This window comes from Salvelinus sp. IW2-2015, unplaced genomic scaffold, assembly GCF_002910315.2.
Source record: "Salvelinus sp. IW2-2015 unplaced genomic scaffold, ASM291031v2 Un_scaffold1298, whole genome shotgun sequence".
NCBI lineage: Eukaryota > Metazoa > Chordata > Actinopteri > Salmoniformes > Salmonidae > Salvelinus > Salvelinus sp. IW2-2015.
Window position 1 is genome coordinate 179,568 of NW_019942825.1, and position 24,452 is coordinate 204,019.

The window sequence follows — 24,452 nt, forward strand, 5'->3', positions numbered from 1 at the left end:
CACCTGATCTCGCCTCTTCCCGCCTTCCTTTCGCCTTTGCAGATATGTATTTCCATTGTTAGAGCGGTCTGTCGACCATCTTGTCAATATAATAGATACTCTTTGGTACAACACGGTACAAATACATGGAGGTAGACTATGTACTTAGGAATGTTGGGGACACACGTAACAAGGATTATTGCCTATTATCCAGGCTGGCCTCAGAGCCATATGTAAGAAATTGTACTTATTGTGTCCCTTTGTTTTTCTCACACAATGCTATGGACATACAGTGGCGACCCGTCATTCARGGCAGGTGGKGCAGAGYTAAATATATATTTATTTTTGTGAGTGTTGTCTGTTTTGCATGATATTTTGACATTAATACGTGTCACATATCAGTTTGCAAACAATGTAAAAAAAAAAAAAAAAATTGCGTTAATAAACGTAGTCTCTTTTTTGCTTTCTTGAGTAAGGCAGCTCCAAAATGCAGGTGTTTCAGCTTAGCTCAGTGCTTTCTGTGGTGATGGGGCAGCCAGCGGAAAATAAATCTTGTTATATGAAGTGCTCATCGGCCATTGGACATAAACATTACACAACGAGTTAGAAATCACAAATTCAACAATAGGTGGCTAACTGCAAGCATTGCAATGCAATCACTAGCCTGCTATTCAGTGGAGTGGATGTGTGGTCCCAAGTCTGGGTTTAAAGGGTCTATTTTCCAAGTTTAAAAGGATAAACATTCAACATTAACCATGCTGTCCATCCAGCATGACTTCTGCCGCACTCAAAACAACTGGRWACTCAGAAACTGGGAAATCTGACTTCAGTGAGTTCAAGACAACTGGGAACTTGGGGAAAAAACTAGCGCCGACTGGGAAAATACGTTTTGAACGGTCATCCAACTCGAAATTGCAAGTCGGGAGCTCCGAYCTGAAGATCACTGACGCCATCATGATTCGACCTTGTTTTTTSCCCCGAGTTCCCAGTTGTCTTGAAAACGACAACGACAAAATTTACCCACGAAGGACCGCCGTGCAGCACAAGCAAAACACGGCGAGTTCAGAATGTCTTGTATGCTRMTGCATAMATTATGTAATATGCCAGGGAGATATGWWTACTGYAGCTAAGAAAGTAATACTAAGTGTATGTTGTGTAGTAAGCAGTTAGTAGCCCATGTGCCTCAMCCTAATAATTAGGTCCCTTTTCTGCTCTTAATTTCGACTACTGTTCTSACTYGGTGGTGCACATGTTGCCTATAACCTGTTTTAAGGAAATGTAATCATCAAATATTGTAAGAGCYTTCATTGTCTGCTTAAATGCCCCCTTTATTTATCCTGCGGTTCTGACTTAGTGTACAGGGAGAATACTGTAAGAACGGTCCAAGTTCTGAATTCTGTCGCTGTACATTTCAAAAAGTGCTGAACAAATAGTTATATTGACTACTGTACGGCCGTCCTAGCTCGCTCATTAATGTGTTAATCGAAATTACGGATTGCCTCTTATCCACTCGTCATCCCATTATGCCATAGTTTGTACATCTCWATTGTCAGTAGAAACCACATTTGTTTAAGCAAGTCAGCCATATCAGCTATGTTTTCTTAAAAGGCAGTAAATGAGCCTGAATTAACTGTTTYGCTGCCAGACAAGGCTCTGCTAATAACCAGGAGTAGYAGTGGTAAGATGTTGGGACTGATATGTTTGGACTCTGCTGTTGGGACAGCTTTATGTAGGTCCTAACAGTTTTTGGGCACTTTTTGTCACCGTTATAGTGCAATTCATGTATTGTTTAGTGTTGTGTTGCTGGCATGTGCTAGACGCGTTATGTGAATGGCTAGCTAGTTAGCGGGTACGCCGCTAATAGCATTTCAATCGGGCCTTTTGTGGAGCGATGGGTAACGATGCATTCTGGTGACCGTTGTTGATGTGTGAGAGGGTCCCTGGTTCGCGCCCGTGTCGGGCGAGGGGACGACGTAAAGTTATATGTTACATTGATGCTGTTGACACCGCGATCAACTGGTTGCTGCGGAAAAGGAGGAGGTTGAAAGGGGGGTGAGTGTACGGATGTGAAATGGCTAGTAGTAGCGGGTACGCGCTAATAGCATTTCAATCGGTTACGTCACTTGCTCTGAGACTGAAGTAGGGTTTCCCCTTGCTCTGCAAGGGCCGCGGCTTTTGTGGAGCGATGGGTAACGACGCTTCGTGGTGTCAGTTGTTGATGTGTGCAGAGGGTCCCTGGTTCGCGCCGTGTCGGGGCGAGGGACGGACGTAAAGTTTATACTGTACACATGGCATATTTATATATATATATTTTTTTTGCCCTCAAGATTTACATGCTAAAATCGCCACTGTGGACATACAAAGCAGCATCAGTCACAGTAAGTCACAGAGACCAGGGCAGTACAGGGAGCAAATAGAGACCAGGGCAGTACAGGAGCAAAAGAGACCAGGGCAGTACAGGGAGCAAACGAGACCAGGGCAGTACAGGGAGCAAACAGGGACCAGGGCAGTACAGGGAGCAAACGAGACCAGGGCAGTACAGGGAGCAAACGAGACCAGGGCAGTACAGGGAGCAAACGGAGACCAGGGCAGTACAGGGAGCAAACGAGAGGAGCAAACAGGAGACGCAGGGCAGTACAGGGAGCAAACGAGACGGGAGCAAACAGAGACAGGGCACTACAAAAGAACTACTTCCGGCGGCCGAAGAGGATGGCCGCCTCGCTGCGTTCCTTACAAGCATTTCGTACACTCGATTACATTGCTAACCATGGTGTATGTGACAAATAAAATTTGATTTTGATTTTTTACAGGGAGCAGAGACCAGGGCAGTAGGAGCAAATAGAGACCAGGCAGTACAGGGAGCAAATGAGACCAGGCAGTACAGGGAGCAAATAGAGACCATGGCAGTACAGGAGCAAAGAGACCAGGCAGGATACAGGGAGCAAACGAGCAGCGGCAGTTACAGGCAGCAAAGGAGAGACCAGGGCGCTACGACAGAGCAGCCACTAGTACGCGGAAGGAAGCAGAGACCAGGAGGCAGCTACGGAGCAAACATAAGACCGAGGCAGTACAAGGGAGCAAACACTAGTCTGTAAACCTAGCTGAAGTAACAGTGGAAGTTACTGTATTTAAGCCCGTTAACTGGTGTCGAAAGTGAGCTGAGGACAATATTTATTTTTAACCTTTATTTAACTAGGCAAGTCAGTTAAGAACAAATTCTTATTTACATGACGGCCTTCCAGAAGGCAAAAGGCCTCGCTGGTACAGGGCTGGGATTAATAAAAAATATGTCCTGATAATACAGAATATAGGACAAAGGACACACAGTCACCACAACAGAGAGGAACAGTCAGTCCACCTTGCACCCGCACTACATGGTAATCATATTTTCTTAACTCTTCTTGACTGCACTGTTGGTTAAGAGCTTGTAAAGGTCATGCATTCACGTTAGTCTACACGTGTTGTATTCGGCGCAGTACAGAGTAGTTTTGCATTTGAGAGTAGATGTCTTACAGTACTAAAGACATGACGTCAGTAAAGACATCGGACTATCTAGTGGTGAGCACCATCGATACAGTACAGACATGATGCAGTTAGCCTAGGCACACTACGACCTGTACAACATTGAATATTGCTACGCGGAAGCAACACAACATGGCAGCAGCACAAAACATGGTACAAACATTATGGCCACAGCAACAGGACAAAGGGCAAGACGGTAGAGGACAACAATACAGCATGAGAAGCAAGCCACAACTGTCAGTAAGAGAGTTCCATGATTGAGTCTTTGAATGAAGAGATGGAGATTATAAAGTCCAGTTTGAGTGTTTGTTGCAGCTCGTTCCAGTCCCTAGCTGCAGCGAACCGTAAAGATCGAGCGACACAGGGATGTGTGTGCTTTGGGGGCCTTTAACAGAATGTGGACTGGCAGAACGGGTTTGTATGTGGAGGATGAGGGCTGCAGTAGATATCAAGATAGGGGGGAGTGAGGCCTAAGAGGTTTTCTATAAGCACAACCAGTGGGTCTTGCGACGGGTATACAGAGATGAACCAGTACAGAGGAGTATAGAGTGCAGTGATGTGTCTATAAGGAGCTCGGTGGCAAATCTGATGGCCGAATGGTAAAGAACATCTAGCCGCTCGAGAGCACCTACTGCCGATCTATAAATTACGTCTCCGTAATCTAGCCAAAACCTCAATGCAACGAAGGTCATGGATATTGAAGCAGATATATATGCCAATGTGGGCACCTTCAGACCTGGCACAAAGGATGGAGTTGTTCACGCACACATTTTCATTCATCAGGAAACAATATCCTTTGTGTACTTTTATTGGTGCTCGAAAGAGTTGAAGAGGTCGATGGGGGGAGAGATAAATGCAGCAAGATCTTCACAGTACCCCGTGACGTGCTTCAGTACATTTTCAGTGGTGGAATCAAATCAAATGTATTTTATATAGCCCTTCGTACATCAGCTGATATCTCAAAGTGCTGTACAGAAACCCAGCCTAAAACCACAAACAGCAAGCGATGCAGGTGTAGAAGCACGGTGGCTAGGAAAAAAGAGACCCTCTGGAGTTTCTGCAGTGTGTCTGGCGCAATAGTGCATTCTCCTGGCTGCTATTATAGGCCTTTGCGAGTGTTTTCACTGAAACATCAGTGATGTAAACTTTTCAACTGATCACTTGGCCATACTGATCATCATGTTTCTGCAGAGAGAGTTACAGAAGGAGACAGAAATGATAATCATGAAGATCAATGGTGAATCTATTTATGCTATTAGTTTTACTGTAAGTTAAACTGTCGAATGCAAATAAATAATGAGAAGCGTATTTTATTAATTRATTAATTAATTGAGAAATCAATTACTTAACATCTAGGAATTTCAGACAAGATACWCACACACATTTACATTTCTGTCGAGTAGGAAATCATTTTAGAAACACTGTCTACAGCCACAGTTTCATTACCCTGCATTTTTAACACACAAAGATATGTTACATAAATAAACAAACACAATAYATTACTAATTTTAAAATGTTCAGTGTCATTAGAAAATGAAGTTAAAAGCGTACAGAACAAGTTGTACAGAGTATCAGTTAAATCAAGACCATCAGACATGAATTCCTGCCAATCATCAGCTGTACTCCCCCTCACAAACGTCTACAGATATACCATTGAGAGCATCCTGTCGGGCTGTATCAACGCCTGGTATGGCAATTGCACCGTCCACAACCGCAGGGCTCTCCAGAGGGTGGTGTGGTCAGCCCAACGCATCACCAGGGGCAAACTGCCTGCTCGCCAGGACAGCTACAGCACCGGGTGTCACAGGAAGGCCAAGAAGATCATCGAGGACCTCAGCCACCCGAGCCACACCCCGCTACCATCTAGAAGGCGGAGACAGCACAGGTGCATCAAAGCTGGGACATAGAAGATGTTTTCCCGGTCTCTATCTCCTGGCCATCAGACTGTTAAWTAGTCACCACTAGCCGGCCTCCGCCCAGTACCCTGCCCTGAACCTTAGTCACTGTTACTAGCGGCGACCACAGAGTACTCTAGACTGCTGCCCTATGTACATAGTCATTGAATACTGGTCACTTTAWTAATGTTTMCATATGGGTTTAACCCACTTTATATGTATATACTGTATTCTAGGTCATGGCTCATCCACTATAACTACTGCTGTACACCTTTTCTATTCATATACTGTCCATACACACCATTATATACATATACTGTAGGTGTGTTTTTCCAGGGGCTACAACACACATGTGTACTGTTGGGGGTACTGGAGGATCAGGGTTGGGAACCACTGGTGTGGCACATAGACAGAGCAATGGCACAAAAAGCAACCAAACAAAATACMTAAATACCTTAAGGTATGAGTCAGTATAGCAGGTCCTTGCATTGTCATCCAAGGCCTCACAACGCCAAGTCACTATATTCTTGAGACGTTCTCTTCAAAGCGATGTCGTCAGTTTGTCTATTCCATGTCCCTTTTTAGAACCATTGATCCGGGATGTTCGAGGCGGGGCCCCGTACCATTCGCGCCACGCCCCCGCAGTCACACTTTTAATTCATCTTCGTCACCCGGCGGTAACAACTCTCTTCTAATACCATCATACTGTTTCGATGTTTCTCCATGTTGTTGAAGAATACGTGGCTAACTCTTCATCGGATTCTCGGGTACACCCAAAATCACTGTGTCTTCAACATTCAACTGGATCCTCTTGGCGACGCCCACATATTGCTAGATTTCACTGTTCTGTCAAGCTCCATGGCAGTTGTTTGACTGGGTTTACCTGGTTCTACTCAACAAGTCTGAACGAACTGCCTGGTTTTTGGACAAGTTAATTAGTTGACCTGCCATAAAAACACATGGGGGTGTCTTGACCCATAGATTAGAAGAAACAAACAGATCAAACATCCACAGATCAAACATCCACAGATCAAACATCCACAGATCAAACATCCATCAGAAACAACATCCACAGATCAAACATCCACAGATCAAACATCCAACATATCAAAGAACCACAGATCAAACATCCACAGACTCACACAATCAATACATTCACAGATCAAACATCCACAGATCAAAAGAACCACATATCAAACATCCACAGATCAAACATCCACAGATCAAACATCCACATATCAAACATCCACAGATCAAACATCCACATATCAAAGAACCACAGATCAAACATCCAACAGATCCACAGATAAACATTCACAGATCAAACATTCACAGATCAAACATCCACAGATCAAAGAACCACAGATCAAACATCCACAGATCAAAACATCCACAGATCAAACAATCCACAGATCAAACATCACAGATCAAAATCCACAGATCAACAGATCCAAACATTCAATCAAACATCACAATCAAAACATCCACAGATAAAGATCCACATACAAACATCCACAGATCAAACATCCACAAGATAAGAACCAAAAGGTGGTAATATGAATGAGTGACACACGACGGAACCAAACACACACCTGAATGAACCCCAATAACATCACAGCATTTCTCAGACTACACAACACCCACGCACCACATTTTCTACACAACTCTCTCTCAACACACACGCCAAAACGTATGTCATAACGTGGTGAAAAGCAAGTAGTGGAATTAAAATAACTTATTTCCATGTTTTTTGGCTTGAATGAGTGCATGTAGCGGGGTGGTAGAAGCTAATGAGCAATGCAGTGCCTGGTTGTGCACATGATGCTGTTCATTCCCTCTGTTCTGCTCCATGGGATGCTGTTATGGTTCCCTCTGCTCTGCTCCATGAGCGTTTCTCTGTTTCCTCTGTTCTTGGCTCATGATAGTGTTCTATTCCTCTGCTTCTGCTCCATGATAATGTTCTATTTCCTCTGTTCTGCTCCATGATAGCTGTTCTGTTTCCTCTGGCTCTGCTCCCATGATACTGTTCTGTTTCCTTCTGTTCTGCTCCATGATACTGTTCTGTTTCCTCTGGTTCTCTCCATGATACTGATCTGTATTTCCTCTGTTCTGCTCCATGATACTGTTCTGTTTCCTCTGTTTCTGCTCCATGATGCTGTTCTGTTTCCTCTGTTCTGCTCCATGATACTGTTCTATTTCCTCTGTTCTTGCTCCATGATACTGTTATGTTCCCTCTGTTCTGCTCCATGATGCTGTTCTGTTCCCTCTGTTCTGCTCTGCTCCATGCAGAATGTTCTATTCCACTGCTTCGTGCTCCATGATGCTGTTTCTATTCCCACTGCTCTGGCTCCATGATGCTGTTCTGTTCCCTCTGCTCTGCTCTGCTCCATTGATGCTGTTCTATTCCCTCTGCTCTGCTCTGCTCCATGATACTGTTTCTGTTTCCTCTGTTCTGCTCCACGATACTGTTCTGTTCCCCTTACTCTGCTCCCATGATGCTGTTCTGTTTCCTTCTGTTCTGCTCCACGATACTGTTCTGTTTCCTCTGCTCTGCTCCATGATGCTGTTCTGTTCCCTCTGTTCTGCTCCATGATGCTGTTCTGTTCCCTCTGCTCTGTTCTGCTTCATAGATGCTGTTATGTTCCCACTGCTCTGTTCCATGATGCTGTTCTGCTCCATGATGCTGTTCTGTTCCCTCTGCTCTGCTCCATGATGCTGTTTATTCCCTCTGCTCTGCTCCATGATGCTGTTCTGTTCCCTCTGCTCTATGATGCTGTTCTATTCCTCTGCTTGCTCCATGATGCTGTTTCTGTTCCCTCTGCTCTGCTCCATATGCTGTTCTATTCCCTCTGCTTCTGCTCTGCTCCATGATACTGTTCTGTTTCCTTGCTCTGCTCCATGATACTGTTATGTTCCCACTGCTCTGTTCCATGATGCTGTTCTATTCCCTCTGCTCTGCCTCCATGATACTGTTCTGTTTCCTCTGTTCTGCTCCATGATACTGTTCTGTTCCCTCTGTTCTGCTCCATGATGCTGTCAGTTTCCTCTGTTCTGCTCCATGATACTGTTCTGTTTCCTCTGTTCTGCTCCATGATGCTGTTCTGTTCCCTCTGCTCTGCTCTATGCCTCACCTGAGCTGGAACACACATCCACAAGATATATTGGCCAGCAGAAGGGGAGGGTGTCTACAATAGGGTCCAGAGCCTGGCAGGCAGCACAGAGCAAGGCACAGAGGTGGTGTTGATGGGGTGGTTGTTATGATGGTGATGGTAGTGGTAATGATGGTGGTAATGATGGTGGTGTTGGTATGATGGTGGTTTGTGGTGGTGGTTGTGGTGGTGGTGTTGATGGGATGGTGGTGTTGATGATGGTGGTGTTGATGATGGTGGTTTTGGTGGTGATGATGGTGTTGAGATGGTGATGTTTGGGATGGTGGTTGATGGTGGCGTGATGGTTGGGGTGGTGTTTGATGAGGTGGTTTGATGGTGGTGATTGATGGAATGGGGATTGTGGTGATGGTGGTGATGAATGATGGTGGTGGTGGTAGATGAATGATGGTGGTGGTGTGATGGGCGATGGTGGTGATGGGGATGGTGTGTTGATGAGGTGGTTGATGGTTGGGATGTTGATGATGGTGGTGGTGTTGATGATGATGATGATGGTTGGGGTGGTGTTGATGATGGTGATGATGGTGGTTGTGGTGGTGATGATGGTGGTGTTGATGATGGTGGTGGTGGTGTTGGTGTTGTGTAGACTGCTGTATAGTGAGGGTATCAGGGAGTCAGCCTACAGGAAAACACACAGGTGGGTTCTTTGTTAGTGTTTTCTTATAACTGTAATGACTCTCAATCTGTTAATAAACAGGAAACAGAATACTCTCTCAAAACCCTCCAGTCTGAAATGCTCTAATACTATTATGTCCACATTGAATTACATTTTAAATCAAATTGTTGTTATACTGTGTCAAAACACATATATGTCTCCCTCCCTATGTTTTACGCATCTACAGTAGTTTGGTATCAAATGTTCCCACACTGATATTCCTCTAATACCACATTCTTCYATCCAAATCTGCCGGGGAAAAGACTGGATGGCTGCTGCCAACCACAAGGCCAGGAGGGCACAGTCAGTCACATCTGCAACCGTTTGGGAACACTGCCTTGCTGGGATTACAACAATACATCASGGTTTGAATTACACACAAACTATTGTTTGTTACTTGAATTCTACGGATTAAAATTCACTGTGTGAGGATGATGGACACACACAGAATGTATATTAAGAGGGAAAACTCCATGCATATGTGTGACTGGTCCCAGATCTGTTTGTACCATTTTACCAGCCACTATCCACTATAGTCATTGGTGTGAAAAGGACCATAGGAGTTGGCAAAAAAGCACAAACAGATCTGGGACCAGGCTAGTCCTTTACAGCAAAGTGGCCACAGGTCCCTTGACGATCTCCAGTAAAATGGGTCTGAGAGGGAAAGAAAAAAGCTGGTCCTCTGCTCAGCACAGAAACCTAGTCCCTTGACAATAACCCTGTCTGACTGATTTATTATGTTTCCTCCCTAAAGACAGAAAGGAAGTGGGTCAGAACAGGAAGTGCAAGTCTAATTGTACTCCCTTTTTAGCTTTTAGCTGGAATTATCTTTACATAGTTTAACACATAGTTGTTAAAATAAACATAATATAGGCCATTTACTGTATATTGTGGCCATTTGTCCAGCTTGAATTTGAACCAATGACTGTAAACAGAACAGACTACAAGCAACAGAATAGCCTGAAGCAACTGCCAGCTGCTTTATGCATATTCATTATAAGACTAGCAGTTTATTTATGAATACAGTGCCATAATGGTATTCCTTTTATATATATATATATAAACAAATCTTACACATTTTTGCTATGTCCATCTCTGAGTAGGCTATTATGTTTGGTTACATTAAATGAGTCAACGCTCACAACATGCCACTGTAGTTTTTGCCATCCTATGCATTGCTGCAGCTCGCTTCTCATACGCAATCCCTGGGTGGGTGGTTGCCATGGTTTCTCGGGTCACATGCGTGGGTTTCCTGTAACCAGCAAGAGCAGCAGAAGATGCCATTTTCATTCAACATACTGAAAGGATTCTCTACATTGCACGTGGATTATAAAACATTCACCGGGCAATTAAGCGTTTTTCCCAGTTTCATTTCTTTCAGTCTCTTGTATTTAGAATTGAAYATAATTATTTCGTTATTTGGGAAGCACATTAATTGTACATTTTATTCGTATTTCTCATAGATTTGACATCAGGAATGAGTATAGAAATTCCTGAAGGATTGACGGAGCTGTTGCAGAGCTTTACCGTGGAAGTGTTACGGAATCAGCCGGGAGATTTGCTCGAATTCGCGTTGCAGTATTTCACCCAACTGAAGGACAGTGAGACTACCGGGGCCGCGTTCGGCAATGACCAACATTCGGCCACGCGACCCAGTGGGAAAGCGGTCAATTTCATCGACGAAGCCATGCAGATCGATTCTGAAAATGGAGAGGAAGAGGAGAGTGACGACGAGGAATTCATTGGTAAAGAATAATAACCAAGTGTATATTATATTCTACAGCCAATGGAATGTTGGAATGGAATCCTACAATTGTAATATGTGTTTGCCTCCTAGAGAGAATATAGCCTCTGTAGCCAGTGGTGTGTGTGTGTGATTAGCATTCGAATTGCTTGCCACATTGTAACAACACCATGGTATTTATTTAGTCTGGGCTGGTATTGCCCATATATGGTCATGCCATGGTGGCTGATTGACGTGCATACTAATGAACATACAGTATAGCTGTGTAGCCTTTGATCTCTAACSGACGGCGTATCCTGATTTCATTTGACATCATTAGGGCGATACAGTGCATTTAGGCCAAGTTACTACAGAGGGAACAAGAGCCTATACAGTCCTCGTGATAAAAAGCGCATAAGCATTTTACATTTCATATGCAACAGTATGTTATTGGCTTTGTACAGCTCTGTAGGTCTGAAAGTAAAGCAGTTGGGGGGAAAACGTGTTTGTGACAGGTTAGCAATCCATTACTTAGTGGTTGTGGAGCCTAACTGAAGAGGAAGTCTGGATGCTTGCTATTAGGAGGATAGGCCACCCAGGGCTGCAACTTGCCTGGCTACCCAAACTCCTTCCTCTGGCCAAACGTTACGTCACGCCCACGGACGTTAGTTTTTTCTCGCCAATAAGGGGGTGCGATTAATCTCGCCTGGTCGCCCGTGTAGATGTGTTTTGAACCGGCTGAAAGTTGATTGCATTCGATTTGGAACCAGGTTGCCTCCCGGGCGTGAGCCAGGTGGTGTCCCGCTCTGTCCGTGTCAAAACAAAAGTGACGTAATTATGCACGTGTAGTAATGAGTAGGATTCTTTGTTTTCACATGCAAAAGTGATTGCTTTTGATTAAAAACGCATTATCTGCCTTCTCAATGAAAAGTATATAGTTTGAAAATTCTAACATTTTATTTTAAGGAAAATATATGTATTTKTCTGGACAATGCCCCATTCTGCCTTGTTGACAACATGGCCAGAGTGGTGCAGATTACTGTTTGATTTGAGAAGGGCTCTCTTCCCTCCCCACTTTCGCCCGATGACGTGATGGGCCATAGCTCGGTGTAGCCCGGGCCAGATCAATCGAACCACCTCATTGATTGGGGATCTGAGTATCTCCCTGAAGATTCCTAGAATGGAAATCCATTGGAAATCCATTCTAGACCGACTGATTGGTCTCGGAAAAYCAATGGGTTGGGCCAGAGCCAGAAAAGAACACAAATGGGTAAAGTGATGTTTTGAAGATTTACCATTGGYTTTGATAATCTGATTGGTTAGAGATGATCCAATCGCTGATGACTTTGTTTTGTACAACACCCCCTAATTTTGACTTCACTACAAAACGGACGATAGAGCAGTGGAACAATTCTGTTTGCGTCGTCAGGCAAGGCTGCAACAGGCCTAGGCCTACATTCTCTGTTTATACATTTAACACATGTATATAGAATGGAACAAGCCCCATGCACGATTACTGCTTGCATATAGAATAGAACAAGCCCCATGCACGATTACTGCTTGCATATAGAATAGAAAAGCCCATGCACGATTACTGCTTGCATATAGAATCAGAACAAGCCCATGCACGATTACTGCTTGCATATAGAATAGAACAAGCCCATGCACGATTACTGCTTGCATATAGATGGAACAAGCCCCATGCACGATTACTGCTTGCATATAGAATGGAACAAGCCCCATGCACGATTACTGCTTGCATATAGAATAGAACAAGCCCCATGCACGATTACTGCTTGCATATAGAATAGAATAGACTAGAAGAGAGAAGATAAGACCTTGGCTGATGCAGAAATGCTACATGCAGCCAATGCCACATTACTCCCATGAGCCCTTGGCCCTGACACAGTATCACCACAATGTTCTGTTCTGTTTGTTATAATAGTGGGACAAAAACACATGTCAGGGTTCCCTACATGGTGGCCCGCAGATGGTTTTATTTTCCCCCCCCCCCAAGTTTTCTGAGCAAAAAAAATAAATATTGTTGTTTTATTGTTGGACATTAAACTGTGAAAACACCAGCGAATCAGCTCCAAGTGATTTTAATTTTGGAAATCTTTGGTCCAAAGTGTTCCCATGCATAATAGAGAGATATATGTGATATCGTATACRAATGTAAGCAACGTTTGAAATTATTATGTTTTAGTCAAATATTATATCTGTTTTGGCTTCTTGCGGTCAATTTGCAGTCTAYAAATGATTTGTAATTATGTTCCGGCCCCCTGACCATCCRCTTAAAAWMAATTGGCTTGTGGCTGAATCTAGTTGATTATCTCTGACATGCAGAGATAATATATATATCTCTTTGTAGATTTATGTTGGTGCGACATGCATATGGTATTGTGGGAAGTTGTGCCTCCTGGGTTTCCGTAGTCAGTGAATCTAAAGTAAACAGTCTGAGCTCATCACAGACTTGAGTTCCATCTGGCTTCGACCCATCACGTGTCTGCGTCTGATTATTATTTTATAAACAATTAGTAATGTAGCTATGGTACAGACCCTGAGAGCTGGTTGTTTCAGGACAGGTGCAGTCAGGTGCATTCAATCTTCCTGTTACTGGCAAGCCTTGACTGCACTTTTCATGGCCCGTGAGAGGACCTATAATTCCCCCTTACATAACACAACCAACCCAGGCCCTCAGTTCATAATTATATTTAGACGAGAGAGAGAGAGAGAGGGGAAGAGAGAGAGAGGCTGGCTAACTAGGTATTCATGGATGAGATGAGACCTCTTACCTAATGTATTTTTCATGTGGAGGTATTGTTCTAGTGCGAAGTGTTTTTAAATTGCTTTGGTTCAGTGATGCTTTAAATTCATTCTCAATTAAATTTTGTTCAGAGAAGCAAAATGCAATTCAAAGGACTCAGCTGTTCCCTGTTATGAGTTTTAGGTCAGCAAAGGGTGTGTGCATACCTGGTTTTATGTAGAGCCAAAGATATAGTAGAGAGAGTTTGGACAGTTTGATGTATTATGRTGCATTTACATAACACCACCAATTCTATGGCAGCCATGTTAGCTCTGCATGGGCAATATTGACCAATAGCAGTTATGGTTTACCTGGTTTGATGGAGTTATCAAAGAGAGGGGATATGCATTAAGCATTAGGTCTCGTCTGTGATTGACATTTTGTTATAACAATCCACAGTAGATCAAATGTCCTTTTCACCCATTATTCAGTTGCCAGCTTTGACACATTTCTCAGAACACGTCTTCTGTATGGTATCACTGCAATATTGGAAGTCCTCTTTCTTTCTTTGGCCTTAACGGAATGTAATCCGATATGAATCTGATTTGAATCCTATATGAATCCTATATGAATCCGATATGAATCTGATTTGAATCTGATACGAATCTGATTTGAATCCGATATGAATCTGATTTGAATCTGATTTGAATCTGATATGAATCTGATATGAATCTGATTTGAATCCTATACGAATTCTAAATGAATCTTATATGCATCCTAAATGAATCTTATATGAATCCTATATGAATCCTAAATGAATCCTATATGATGACCTAACATTTTGCTTTGCTCTTATTTCAGCTCCAGTGATGAGTCGATTCATTAGAAGAGCATCAGGTGAGTGTGTTACATCTGTTGTTATGTCAGGTGTGCAGTGGTGGAAAAAGTACCCAATTGTCATACTTGAGTAAAAGTAAAGATAAAGTAATAGAAAATGACTTAAGTAAAAGTGAAAGTCACCCAGTAAAATACTACTTGAGTAAAAGTATATGGTTTTAAATATACTTAAGTATCAAAAATAWATGTAATTGCTAAAATATACTTAAGCAAATTTTCTGTCCATTAAAATAACATCAAATTGATCAGAAATACAGTGTAGACATTGTTAATGTTGTAAATGACTATTGTAGCTGGAAACTGAAGATGTTTTATGGAATATCTACATAGGCGTACAGAGGCCCATTATCAGCAACCATCACTCCTGTGTTCCAATGGCACGTTGTGTTAGCTAATCCAAGTGTATCATTTTAAAAGGCTAATTGATCTAACCAGTATAGAAAGAGGAGTGGGAGGCCCCGGTGCACAACTGAGCAAGAGGACAAGTACATTAGAGTGTCTAGTTTGAGAAACAGACACCTCACAAGTCCTCAAAAGGGAGCTTTATTAAATAGTACCCTCAAAACACCAGTCTCAACGTCAACAGTGAAGAGATAACTCCGAGATGCTGGCCTTCTAGGCAGAGTTGTAAAGAAAAAGCCAAATCTCAGACTGGCCAATAAAAAGAAAAGATTAAGATGGGAAAAAGAACACAGACACTGGACAGAGGAACTCTGCCGAGAAGGCCAGCATCCCGAAGTCGCCTCTTCACTGTTGAGACTGGTGTTTTGTGGGTACTATTTAATGAAGCTGCCAGTTGAGGACTTGTGAGGCGTCTGTTTCTCAAACTAGACACTCTAATGTACTTGTTCTCTTGCTCAGTTGTGCACCGGGGCCTCCCACTCCTCTTTCTATTCTGGTTAGAGTCAGTTTGCGCTGTTCTGTGAAGGGAGTAGTACACAGTGTTGTACGAGATCTTCAGTTTGTTGGCAATTTCTCGCGTGGAATAGCCTTAATTTCTCAGAACAAGAATAGACTGACGTGTTTCAGAAGAAAGTTCTTTGTTTCTGGCCATTTTGAGCCTGTAATCGAACCCACAAATGCTGATGCTTCAGATACTCAACTAGTCTAAAGAAGGCCAGTTTTATTACAACAATTTTCAGCTGTGCTAACATAATTGCAAAAGGGTTTTCTAATGATCAATTAGCCTTTTAAAATGATAAACCTGGATTAGCTAACACAACATGCCAGTGGAACACAGGAGTGATGGTTGCTGATAATGGGCCTCTGTACGCCTATGTAGATATTCCATAAAAATCTTCTGTTTCCAGCTACAATAGTCATTTACAACATTAACAATGTCTACACTGTATTTCTGGTCAAGGACAAAAATGTGCTTTTCTTTCAAAAACAAGGACATTTCTAAGTGACCCCACACTTTTGAACGGTAGTGTACATTATTTTCTTTGGGAATGTAGTGAAGTAAAAGTTGTCAAACATATAAATAGTAAAGTACAGATACCCAACGAAAACGACTTAAGTAGTACTTTAAAGTATTTTTACTGAAGTACTTTACACCACTGCAGGTGTATTACTACTGGGCTGGAACAAAAGCCAAAAGCTTAGCTTCTCAACCGTGAGATACCCATTCCCAGAGAGCCTGAAGTCAGCAGTCATTCAGTCAGCAGTCATTCAGTCAGCAGTCATTCAGTCAGCAGTCATTCAGTCAGCAGTCATTCAGTCAACACCCCATTGTCTGTTTATAGAACAACATGGCACCATTTCAATAATTGACATGCTTTTACCAGGAATTTTCTATCTTCTACAGTACAGCACTAACTCTGTCTGGCCTCTTCGTTCAGTCAGCGGTCTAGCTATAAAACAAACCTTTAAATCTCGTATCAAGGATACCTTCTGAAGTTACACTGACAGTCAGGCTGCACTTAATTTTTTCTTAAATGTAACTGATATGGAAAAATTTGAGGTATTAAAACACAGAGGTCATTAAGCATAACTGTGTCTCCACTGTGTTTCATTTGGCCTCTCTGCTTACAGTAGAGACAACGGTGGTAATTAATCTCTATCTCCCATCAGAGAAGAACAGGAAGGAAATGAATCAGTGAACGATGTAGGGTGACATGAGTTCAAACCAGGTGCAGGAGGACACTGTTGAGATGAGGATCTATCCTAGTTTCCTGTGTGGGAGCTTGAGGTTATACAGACAGACAGAGGAGTGACTGTACCATTATCTGCATGGTTGGTAACAGGATGGTTGGCTGGAGGCATGTAGGAGCTTATGGGCTAGGCTGGTCAACCATACTGGTTGCTGCGCTCACCGGCCTCGCTGATAGGCTGGTCAACCATACTGGTTGCTGCACTCACCGGCCTCGCTGGATAGGCTGGTCCAACCATACTGATGCTGCGCTCACCGGCCTCGCTGATAGGCTGGTCAACCATACTGGTTGCTGCGCTCACCGGCCTCGCTGATAGGCTGGTCAACCATACTGACTCATGCCAGCAGTAAGGGAGTGTAAGAGGTCTTCAGGGGAGGTTGGGGTCAAGATACCTGTTTTGTTTTTGTGTGGTACAGGAGAAGTCCACACACTGCAACAAAAAAAAACGGTCTTCAGGCTCTATATATAAAAAAAAAAAGCATATTTATTTTACATAATGAAAAATTATAGTGTGATTCCTTTCGAATGGAAAAGTATAAATAATGTCTAGTCGCCAAATACAATATAGGTTATGTGTAAACAATAGATATGCGCTTTGTCATTGACAAGTAGAAGGACTGAGCTCTGGTCCAGTTGTTCTGATATGTTTTAAAGAGGCTTTAATATGTCTACTGAATCTCTCTGTGATGTCATGGAGCATCGAGCACGTTTACAGGAAGGAGATCATATCTACRTGTTTATACAAATGTCACGTTGATGAAACCCCCACACTTTAAACAATGGTGTGGTGTTAAGTATATCACAAAGACTCTTAATCTCAGCAGAATTAGACAGTTGCTTATATGACTGGGATAAGTGGGATCATGGTAGAAATCCTGTTAAACTCCCAGAATCCAACTCTCACCCCATATAGTCTTGGATCTTTTAACATGGACTATCTTAGATTGTTTTACCATTTGTATGGCTTCAGAATGACTGTATGTCTTTTAACAGAACCTTTCTGCTTAATGTATTGTATTGTATTTTAAGTGAATGTGAATGTCTTGCAGTAACTTTCATTCATCTCTTCTATCACACAGTTTGTGCTGAGGCGTTCAACCCTGATGAAGACGAGGAAGACAAAGAACAGAGGGTAAGATGGCCCAGACAGACAGAGGAGTGACTGTACCACTTCAAAATAGTGTTACTGTACAACTGAAAACTAAGTATTACAGAGGAACTACAGGATACAGGATCTTGATTCCACTTGATATTGTACTTGATTAGTATTGGAGGTAGTGTACGGGGTAGGTATGAGTTATGGTGGTATCATGTTAATGACGTTTCCGCTTGAAATGTCTCTCTGTGAATAACACGAGTGGCGTGTGTGTTTTCCCAGGTCACCCATCCTAAAACAGACGAACAGAGACAGAGACTACAGGAGGCTTGCAGAGACATCCTGCTGTTCAAAAACCTGGACCCGGTAAACTGAAGAAATATTCCCTCATTTTAGGCTGAGTGGGCCTCTCTGCCCCTCCACCCACTGGCTGCTGTGATTCAATGGACTGACATACTCTGTACACACACACAAACACACACACACACACACACACACACACACCCACACCACACACACACACACACACACACACACACACACACACACACACACACACACACACACACACACACACACACACACACACACACAACACACACACACACACACACACATTGGCACATGATTGCACACACACACTAACTGTACACAGAAAACAGAACAGACCGTAGCCCGGGGCCTGTAACTTTGTCATGGCCCAGTGCACTGTGGGAGTTTTTTTAGCTAGTTATTTTGAAATACTGTAACAGCATGTAGAGAGGAATCAAGTTCAAGTATTCATTTATCTTAAATACTGTACTGTGATGATGCTGTGGCATATGTAATGGGTAATGTGGCCTTACTATTACAAATACTCAATACAATGTTGGTTTTCTAATTGAATATACTTCTAGTTGAATATACACGTCTAATATAATCCACAGGTCTTTGATTCAGTTTGAATTGTTATTTATTGTTTTGTTTTCTCATATCACAGGAACAATTTTCCCAAGTACTGGACGCCATGTTTGAGAAGTTCCTTGAGGTAGGAGAACAYATCATAGATGAAGATGCCGATGGCGACAACTTCTACGTCATTGAAAGGTAATTCTGTAGTAGCAACCTCGTCAAGAGGTTTGGATCTCWTGGCTCAACGGTTAAAGGGGATACTTTGGGATGTTAGCAATGATGCCCTTTRTCTACTTCAGATKAACTTTGTTATGTCTCTGTGTTCAGTAGGAAGGAAGWTAGAGGTAGTTTAGCATGCTAGCAGATAGTCATAGACTTCTAGTTATTGTGCTAACGCTAGTTAGCATTGGCTTGCGAAACTACTAACTTCCTTCATACTGGACTGACATTGGACTGACAGCCGGCCGGGGGTTACTTCCCAAATTTGTTACATTACATCACAGTATATTTGGCAATAGTTTCATTTCAGTTAATCATTTCAGCTAGGGTAAACACTATGATGGGAAAGTGCTAGTTGCACCACACTTCCCCAAGCCATCTTGTRCTCAGTGTGTACATGTATATTTTAAACTGTAGAGCTTTGTGTTTTATGCTGTAAGTGCTTTGTGCGCTGTGCGCTGCTATTTTGACAAGGTCTCTCTTGTAAAAGAGATTTGTTCATCTCAATGAGACTAACCTGGTAAAAAAACAAGGTCCAAGAAAGATCACAGTATTTGTCTTGAAAGGACTGTTATATGATCCAATTGGCTCTCTCCATCTCGCTCTCTCTCTCTCTCCCTCTTCCCCCTCCATTTCTCTCTCTCTCTTCCCCTTCATCTCTCTCACTCTCTCCCTCTCCATATCTCTTTCTCTCCATATTTCTCTCTCCCTCTTCCCCCTCCATCTCTCTCTCTCTCCATCCCCCTCCATCTCGCTCTCTCTTCCCTCTCCATATCTCTCTCTCTCTTATTCTCTCTCTCTCTCTCTCTCTCTCACACAGAGGGACCTTTGACATCTATATGAGGGTTGATGGTGTAGAGAAGACCGTGGGAGCCTATGATAACAGGGGAAGCTTTGGGGAGCTGGCCCTGATGTACAACACCCCCAGGGCTGCTACCATCATCTCCACCTCGCCCGGAGCCCTCTGGTGCCTGGTGAGTGGATGCTCTTCAGTTCCCTAAACTGTTTCTCATAGTACATGCAGTGCCAGACAGTACTGAACCGTGCATATTCTCTTATGGGGTAGCAGCTGTCTGACAGTTTTCGGGAGGAAACTGGCATTGTGATGAATGGCTCAGTTGTCAATGTGTCAGGGATCACGTTCATTTATATGGACTCACTCTATTGTAAGTTGCTTATAGGTACATTATCCTCCGATGGGTACATTGCCAGAATTCTGCCTCTGTGTATTTAGCTGTGGAGAAACAGCTGAGAAAGCTCAGTGAGGTAAAAGAACCGTTTCTGTACAAAGTGCTTCCTAGAATCTGTACTCTCTGAGTTGGAAGCATTGGACTGTACATTAGCAGCACATGTGTCCTTTCCCAGGTGTTTAACCCCAGATGCTCACAGACCATAATATAATGACATGATATAATAATACTTCTGCTGTTTTTTGTGGAAAATCTTGACATGTGTTTAATGATAAAGCTCCCTCTGCTGGACAATATTATGTTGGACACAGGGACAGAATGTTTAGAGAAACTCTAGGAGTGGTAATGGAGTACTGTACTAGTAAACGAAACAATCACAAATTGTGGACTGTGTGCGTCTTGAATATACACTGAGACACAAAACATGAATCTTTCCATGACATAGACTAACCAGGTGAATCCAGGTGAAMGCTATTGTCCCTTATTGATGTCACTTGTTAAATCCACTTCAATCAGTGTAGATGAAAAGGAGGGGACAGGTTAAAGAATGAGTTTTAAKCCTTGAGACAGTTGAGTCATGTATTGTGTATGTGTGTCATTCAGAGGTTGAGTGGGAAAAAACAAAAGTTTTAAGTGCCTTTGAACGGCGTATGGTAGTAGATGTCAGGCGCACCGCTTTGTGTCAAGAACTGCAACGTTGCTGGGTTTTTCCACGCTCATCAGTTTCCTGTSTGTATCAAGAATGGTCCACCACCCCAAGGACATCCAGCCAACTTGACACAACTGTGGGAAGCATTGGAGTCAACATGAGCCAGCATCMCTRTGGAACGCTTTCMRYACMTTGTAGAGTCTATGCCCCTCATGCAACTCARTATTAGGAAGGAGTTCCTAATGTTTGGTAAACTCAGTGTATCTACCAATGCCAGACATCACATGACTTGTTGTTTTCATCCTACCATTAGAAATGACTGATCTACTGTTTTCATCCTACCATTAGAAATGACTGATCTACTGTTTTCATCCTACATTAGAAATGACTGATCTACTGTTTTCATCTACCTTAGAAATGACTGATCTACTGTTTTCATCCTACCATTAGAAATGATTGATGTACTCTGTTTTCATCTACCATTAGAAATGATTGATCTACTCTGTTTTCATCCTACCATTAGAAATGACTGATCTACTGTTTTCACTACCATTAGAAATGACTGATCTACTGTTTTCATCTACATTAGAAATGATTGATGTACTCTGTTTTCATCCTACCATTAGAAATTATTGATGTACTCTGTCGTCTGCAGGATCGTCTGACATTCAGGAGGATCATAGTGAAGAACAACGCGTGTGAGAGGAGACTGTACGAGGAGTTGATTGAATCACTTCCACTGTTAACATCATTAGAGGTACAGTATAGATATCTCTTCCTGTTTGTTATGTATAGCCTGGTCCCARACCTGTTTGTGCTGTTTAGCCAACTCCTATGGTTGTTTAGCATGACAATGACCATAKGAGTTGGCAAGACGGCAGGTCTCAGACTTTGCTACTTTCTTTCTCTTTACCAATAGAATCTAAAGTGTATTTTAAAGTAAAACCAACTGATCCATTTGAAACCAATCTCAAACCCACTTTTTCCCCCACAGCTTTCAGAGAGAATGAAGGTGGTGGATGTGTTGTCTTCTAGAGYCTTCTGCGATGGAGAACAGATYATCTCTCAGGTATTTATACATCTCAGTCTTACGTTCTAAATGATCCCACCGTTTGTATGCATCATGTATGTTATGTTCCCGATCCCTAACTAGAACAGACTTCTTTCAGTCATTCTTTGTTATGTATTTGTTATTCTCCATTTGAACATAATCCTGTATGTTCTGTTACAGGGTGACCTAGCAGATTGTTTTTATATAGTTGAATCTGGGCAAGTTAGAATCACCATGAAGAGAACCAGGGTAAGTTTGCATTGTTCTGTGATGATTTTTAAAAATAAAAGTAGTTTGTGTATGCACCATCAAAATAAATGTTTACTTTGGACAGATTTGTGGGATTTAATGTCGTTTATGTTGCTTTCTTATGTCTTCTCTCTCTAGACGAAAAAGGACCAAGAGGATGTGGATATAGCTACATGCTCCAGGGGGCAGTACTTTGGAGAACTGGCCCTCGTCACCAACAAACCCAGAGCTGCTTCAGCTTACGCTGTGGGAAGTGTCAAGTGTTTAGGTACTGCCTTTACTACACCGTATGTTCTGTTTGACTTCCTGTTTCGGTCCATGACAGAACTGYATGTCTTAGTGAAAGCACCAGCTTTTGAGAGAAGCACTTCTGTATTTATGTGAAAGCCAACAAAAGCCTTCTCTGCCATTCACTTGTTGTGACATGGTAACACTTTACATTACAGCATGGAATAGAGGGGTATTATAGCATGATCATATAGTGGAGTTTTGTTCATGTGGATCCTTTTTAGGATGTGATGTGAGGACAGCTCTACTTACAATCACACTGCTTCCCATCCTGTGTATTATAACTGGTAAACACAAGAGGAGAGTTGTCAATACACAGGATGGGAAGCCATAACTGGTAAACACAAGAGAGGTGTCAATACACAGGATGAGAAGCCATAACTGGTAAACACAAGAGGAGAGTTGTCAATACCAGGATGGGAACCATAACTGGTAAACACAAGAGGAGAGTGTCAATACACAGGATGGGAAGCCATAACTGGTAAACACAAGAGGAGATTGTCAATACACAGGATGGGAAGCCATAACTGGTAAACAAGAGGAGAGGTGTCAATACACAGGATGGGAAGCCATAACTGGAAACACAAGAGGAGAGGTGTCAATACACAGGATGGGAAGCCATAACTGGTAAACACAAGAGAGGTGTCAATACACAGGATGGGAAGCCATAACTGGTAAACACAAGAGAGGTGTCAATACACAGGATGGGAAGCCATAACTGGTAAACACAAGAGAGAGTTGTCAATACACAGGATGGGAAGCCATAACTGGTAAACACGGAGGAGAGGTGTCAATACACAGGATGGGAAGCCATAACTGGTAAACACAAGAGAGGTGTCAATACACAGGATGGGAAGCCATAACTGGTAAACACAAGAGGAGAGTTGTCAATACACAGGATGGGAGCCATAACTGGTAAACACAAGAGGAGTTGTCAATACACAGGATGGGAAGCCTAACTGGTAAACACAAGAGAGAGTTGTCAATCACAGGATGGGAAGCCATAACTGGTAAACACAAGAGGAGAGTGTCAATACACAGGATGGGAACATAACTGGTAAACACAAGAGGAGAGGTGTCAATACACAGGATGAGAAGCCATAACTGGTAAACACAAGAGGAGAGTTGTCAATACACAGGATGGGAAGCCATAACTGGTAAACACAAGAGGAGAGTTGTCAATACACAGGATGGGAAGCCATAACTGGTAAACACAAGAGGGAGGTGTCAAACACAGGATGGGAAGCCATAACTGGTAAACACAAGAGGAGAGGTGTCAATACACAGGATGGAAGCCATAACTGGTAAACACAAGAGGAGAGGTGTCAATACACAGGATGGAGAAGCCATAACTGGTAACACAAGGGAGTTGTCAATACACAGGATGGGAAGCCATAACTGGTAAACACAGAGGAGAGTTGTCAATACACAGGATGGGAAGCCATAACTGGTAAACACAAGAGGAGAGGTGTCAATACACAGGATGGGAAGCCATAACTGGTAAACACAAGAGGAGTGTCAATACACAGGATGAAAGCCATAACTGGTAAACACAAGAGAGGTGTCAATACACAGGATGGGAAGCCATAACTGGTAGACACAAGAGAGGTGTCAATACACAGGATGGGAAGCCATAACTGGTAGACACAAGAGAGGTGTCAATACACAGGATGGGAAGCCATAACTGGTAAACACAAGAGGAGAGGTGTCAATACACAGGATGGGAAGCCATAACTGGTAAACACAAGAGAGGTGTCAATACACAGGATGGGAAGCCATAACTGGTAAACACAAGAGAGGTGTCAATACACAGGATGGGAAGCCATAACTGGTAAACACAAGAGAGGTGTCAATACACAGGATGGGAAGCCATAACTGGTAAACACAAGAGAGGTGTCAATACACAGGATGGGAAGCCATAACTGTAAACACAAGAGGTGTTAATACACAGGATGGGAAGCCATAACTGGTAGACACAAGAGAGGTGTCAATACACAGGATGGGAAGCCATAACTGGTAACACAAGAGAGGTGTCAATACACAGGATGGGAAGCCATAACTGGTAAACACAAGAAGGTTGTT

General features: G+C 42.8%; 1 protein-coding gene across 1 annotated transcript in view; it reads left to right on the forward strand.

Annotated features, from left to right (window-relative positions):
- The first annotated feature begins 10,471 nt into the window (after positions 1-10,471).
- Positions 10,472-24,452, forward strand: part of LOC112070340 (cAMP-dependent protein kinase type II-beta regulatory subunit) — a 20,225-nt gene continuing 6,244 nt past the window's right edge. Inside the window, exons 1-10 of the mRNA XM_024137756.2 lie at positions 10,472-10,963; positions 14,549-14,584; positions 17,817-17,869; positions 18,116-18,199; positions 18,813-18,919; positions 19,764-19,917; positions 21,438-21,539; positions 21,777-21,851; positions 22,014-22,082; positions 22,221-22,350. Coding sequence (XP_023993524.1) covers positions 10,696-10,963; positions 14,549-14,584; positions 17,817-17,869; positions 18,116-18,199; positions 18,813-18,919; positions 19,764-19,917; positions 21,438-21,539; positions 21,777-21,851; positions 22,014-22,082; positions 22,221-22,350 — 1,078 coding nt within the window. The 5' untranslated portion in view covers positions 10,472-10,695. The remainder of the gene's footprint in view (positions 10,964-14,548; positions 14,585-17,816; positions 17,870-18,115; positions 18,200-18,812; positions 18,920-19,763; positions 19,918-21,437; positions 21,540-21,776; positions 21,852-22,013; positions 22,083-22,220; positions 22,351-24,452) is intronic.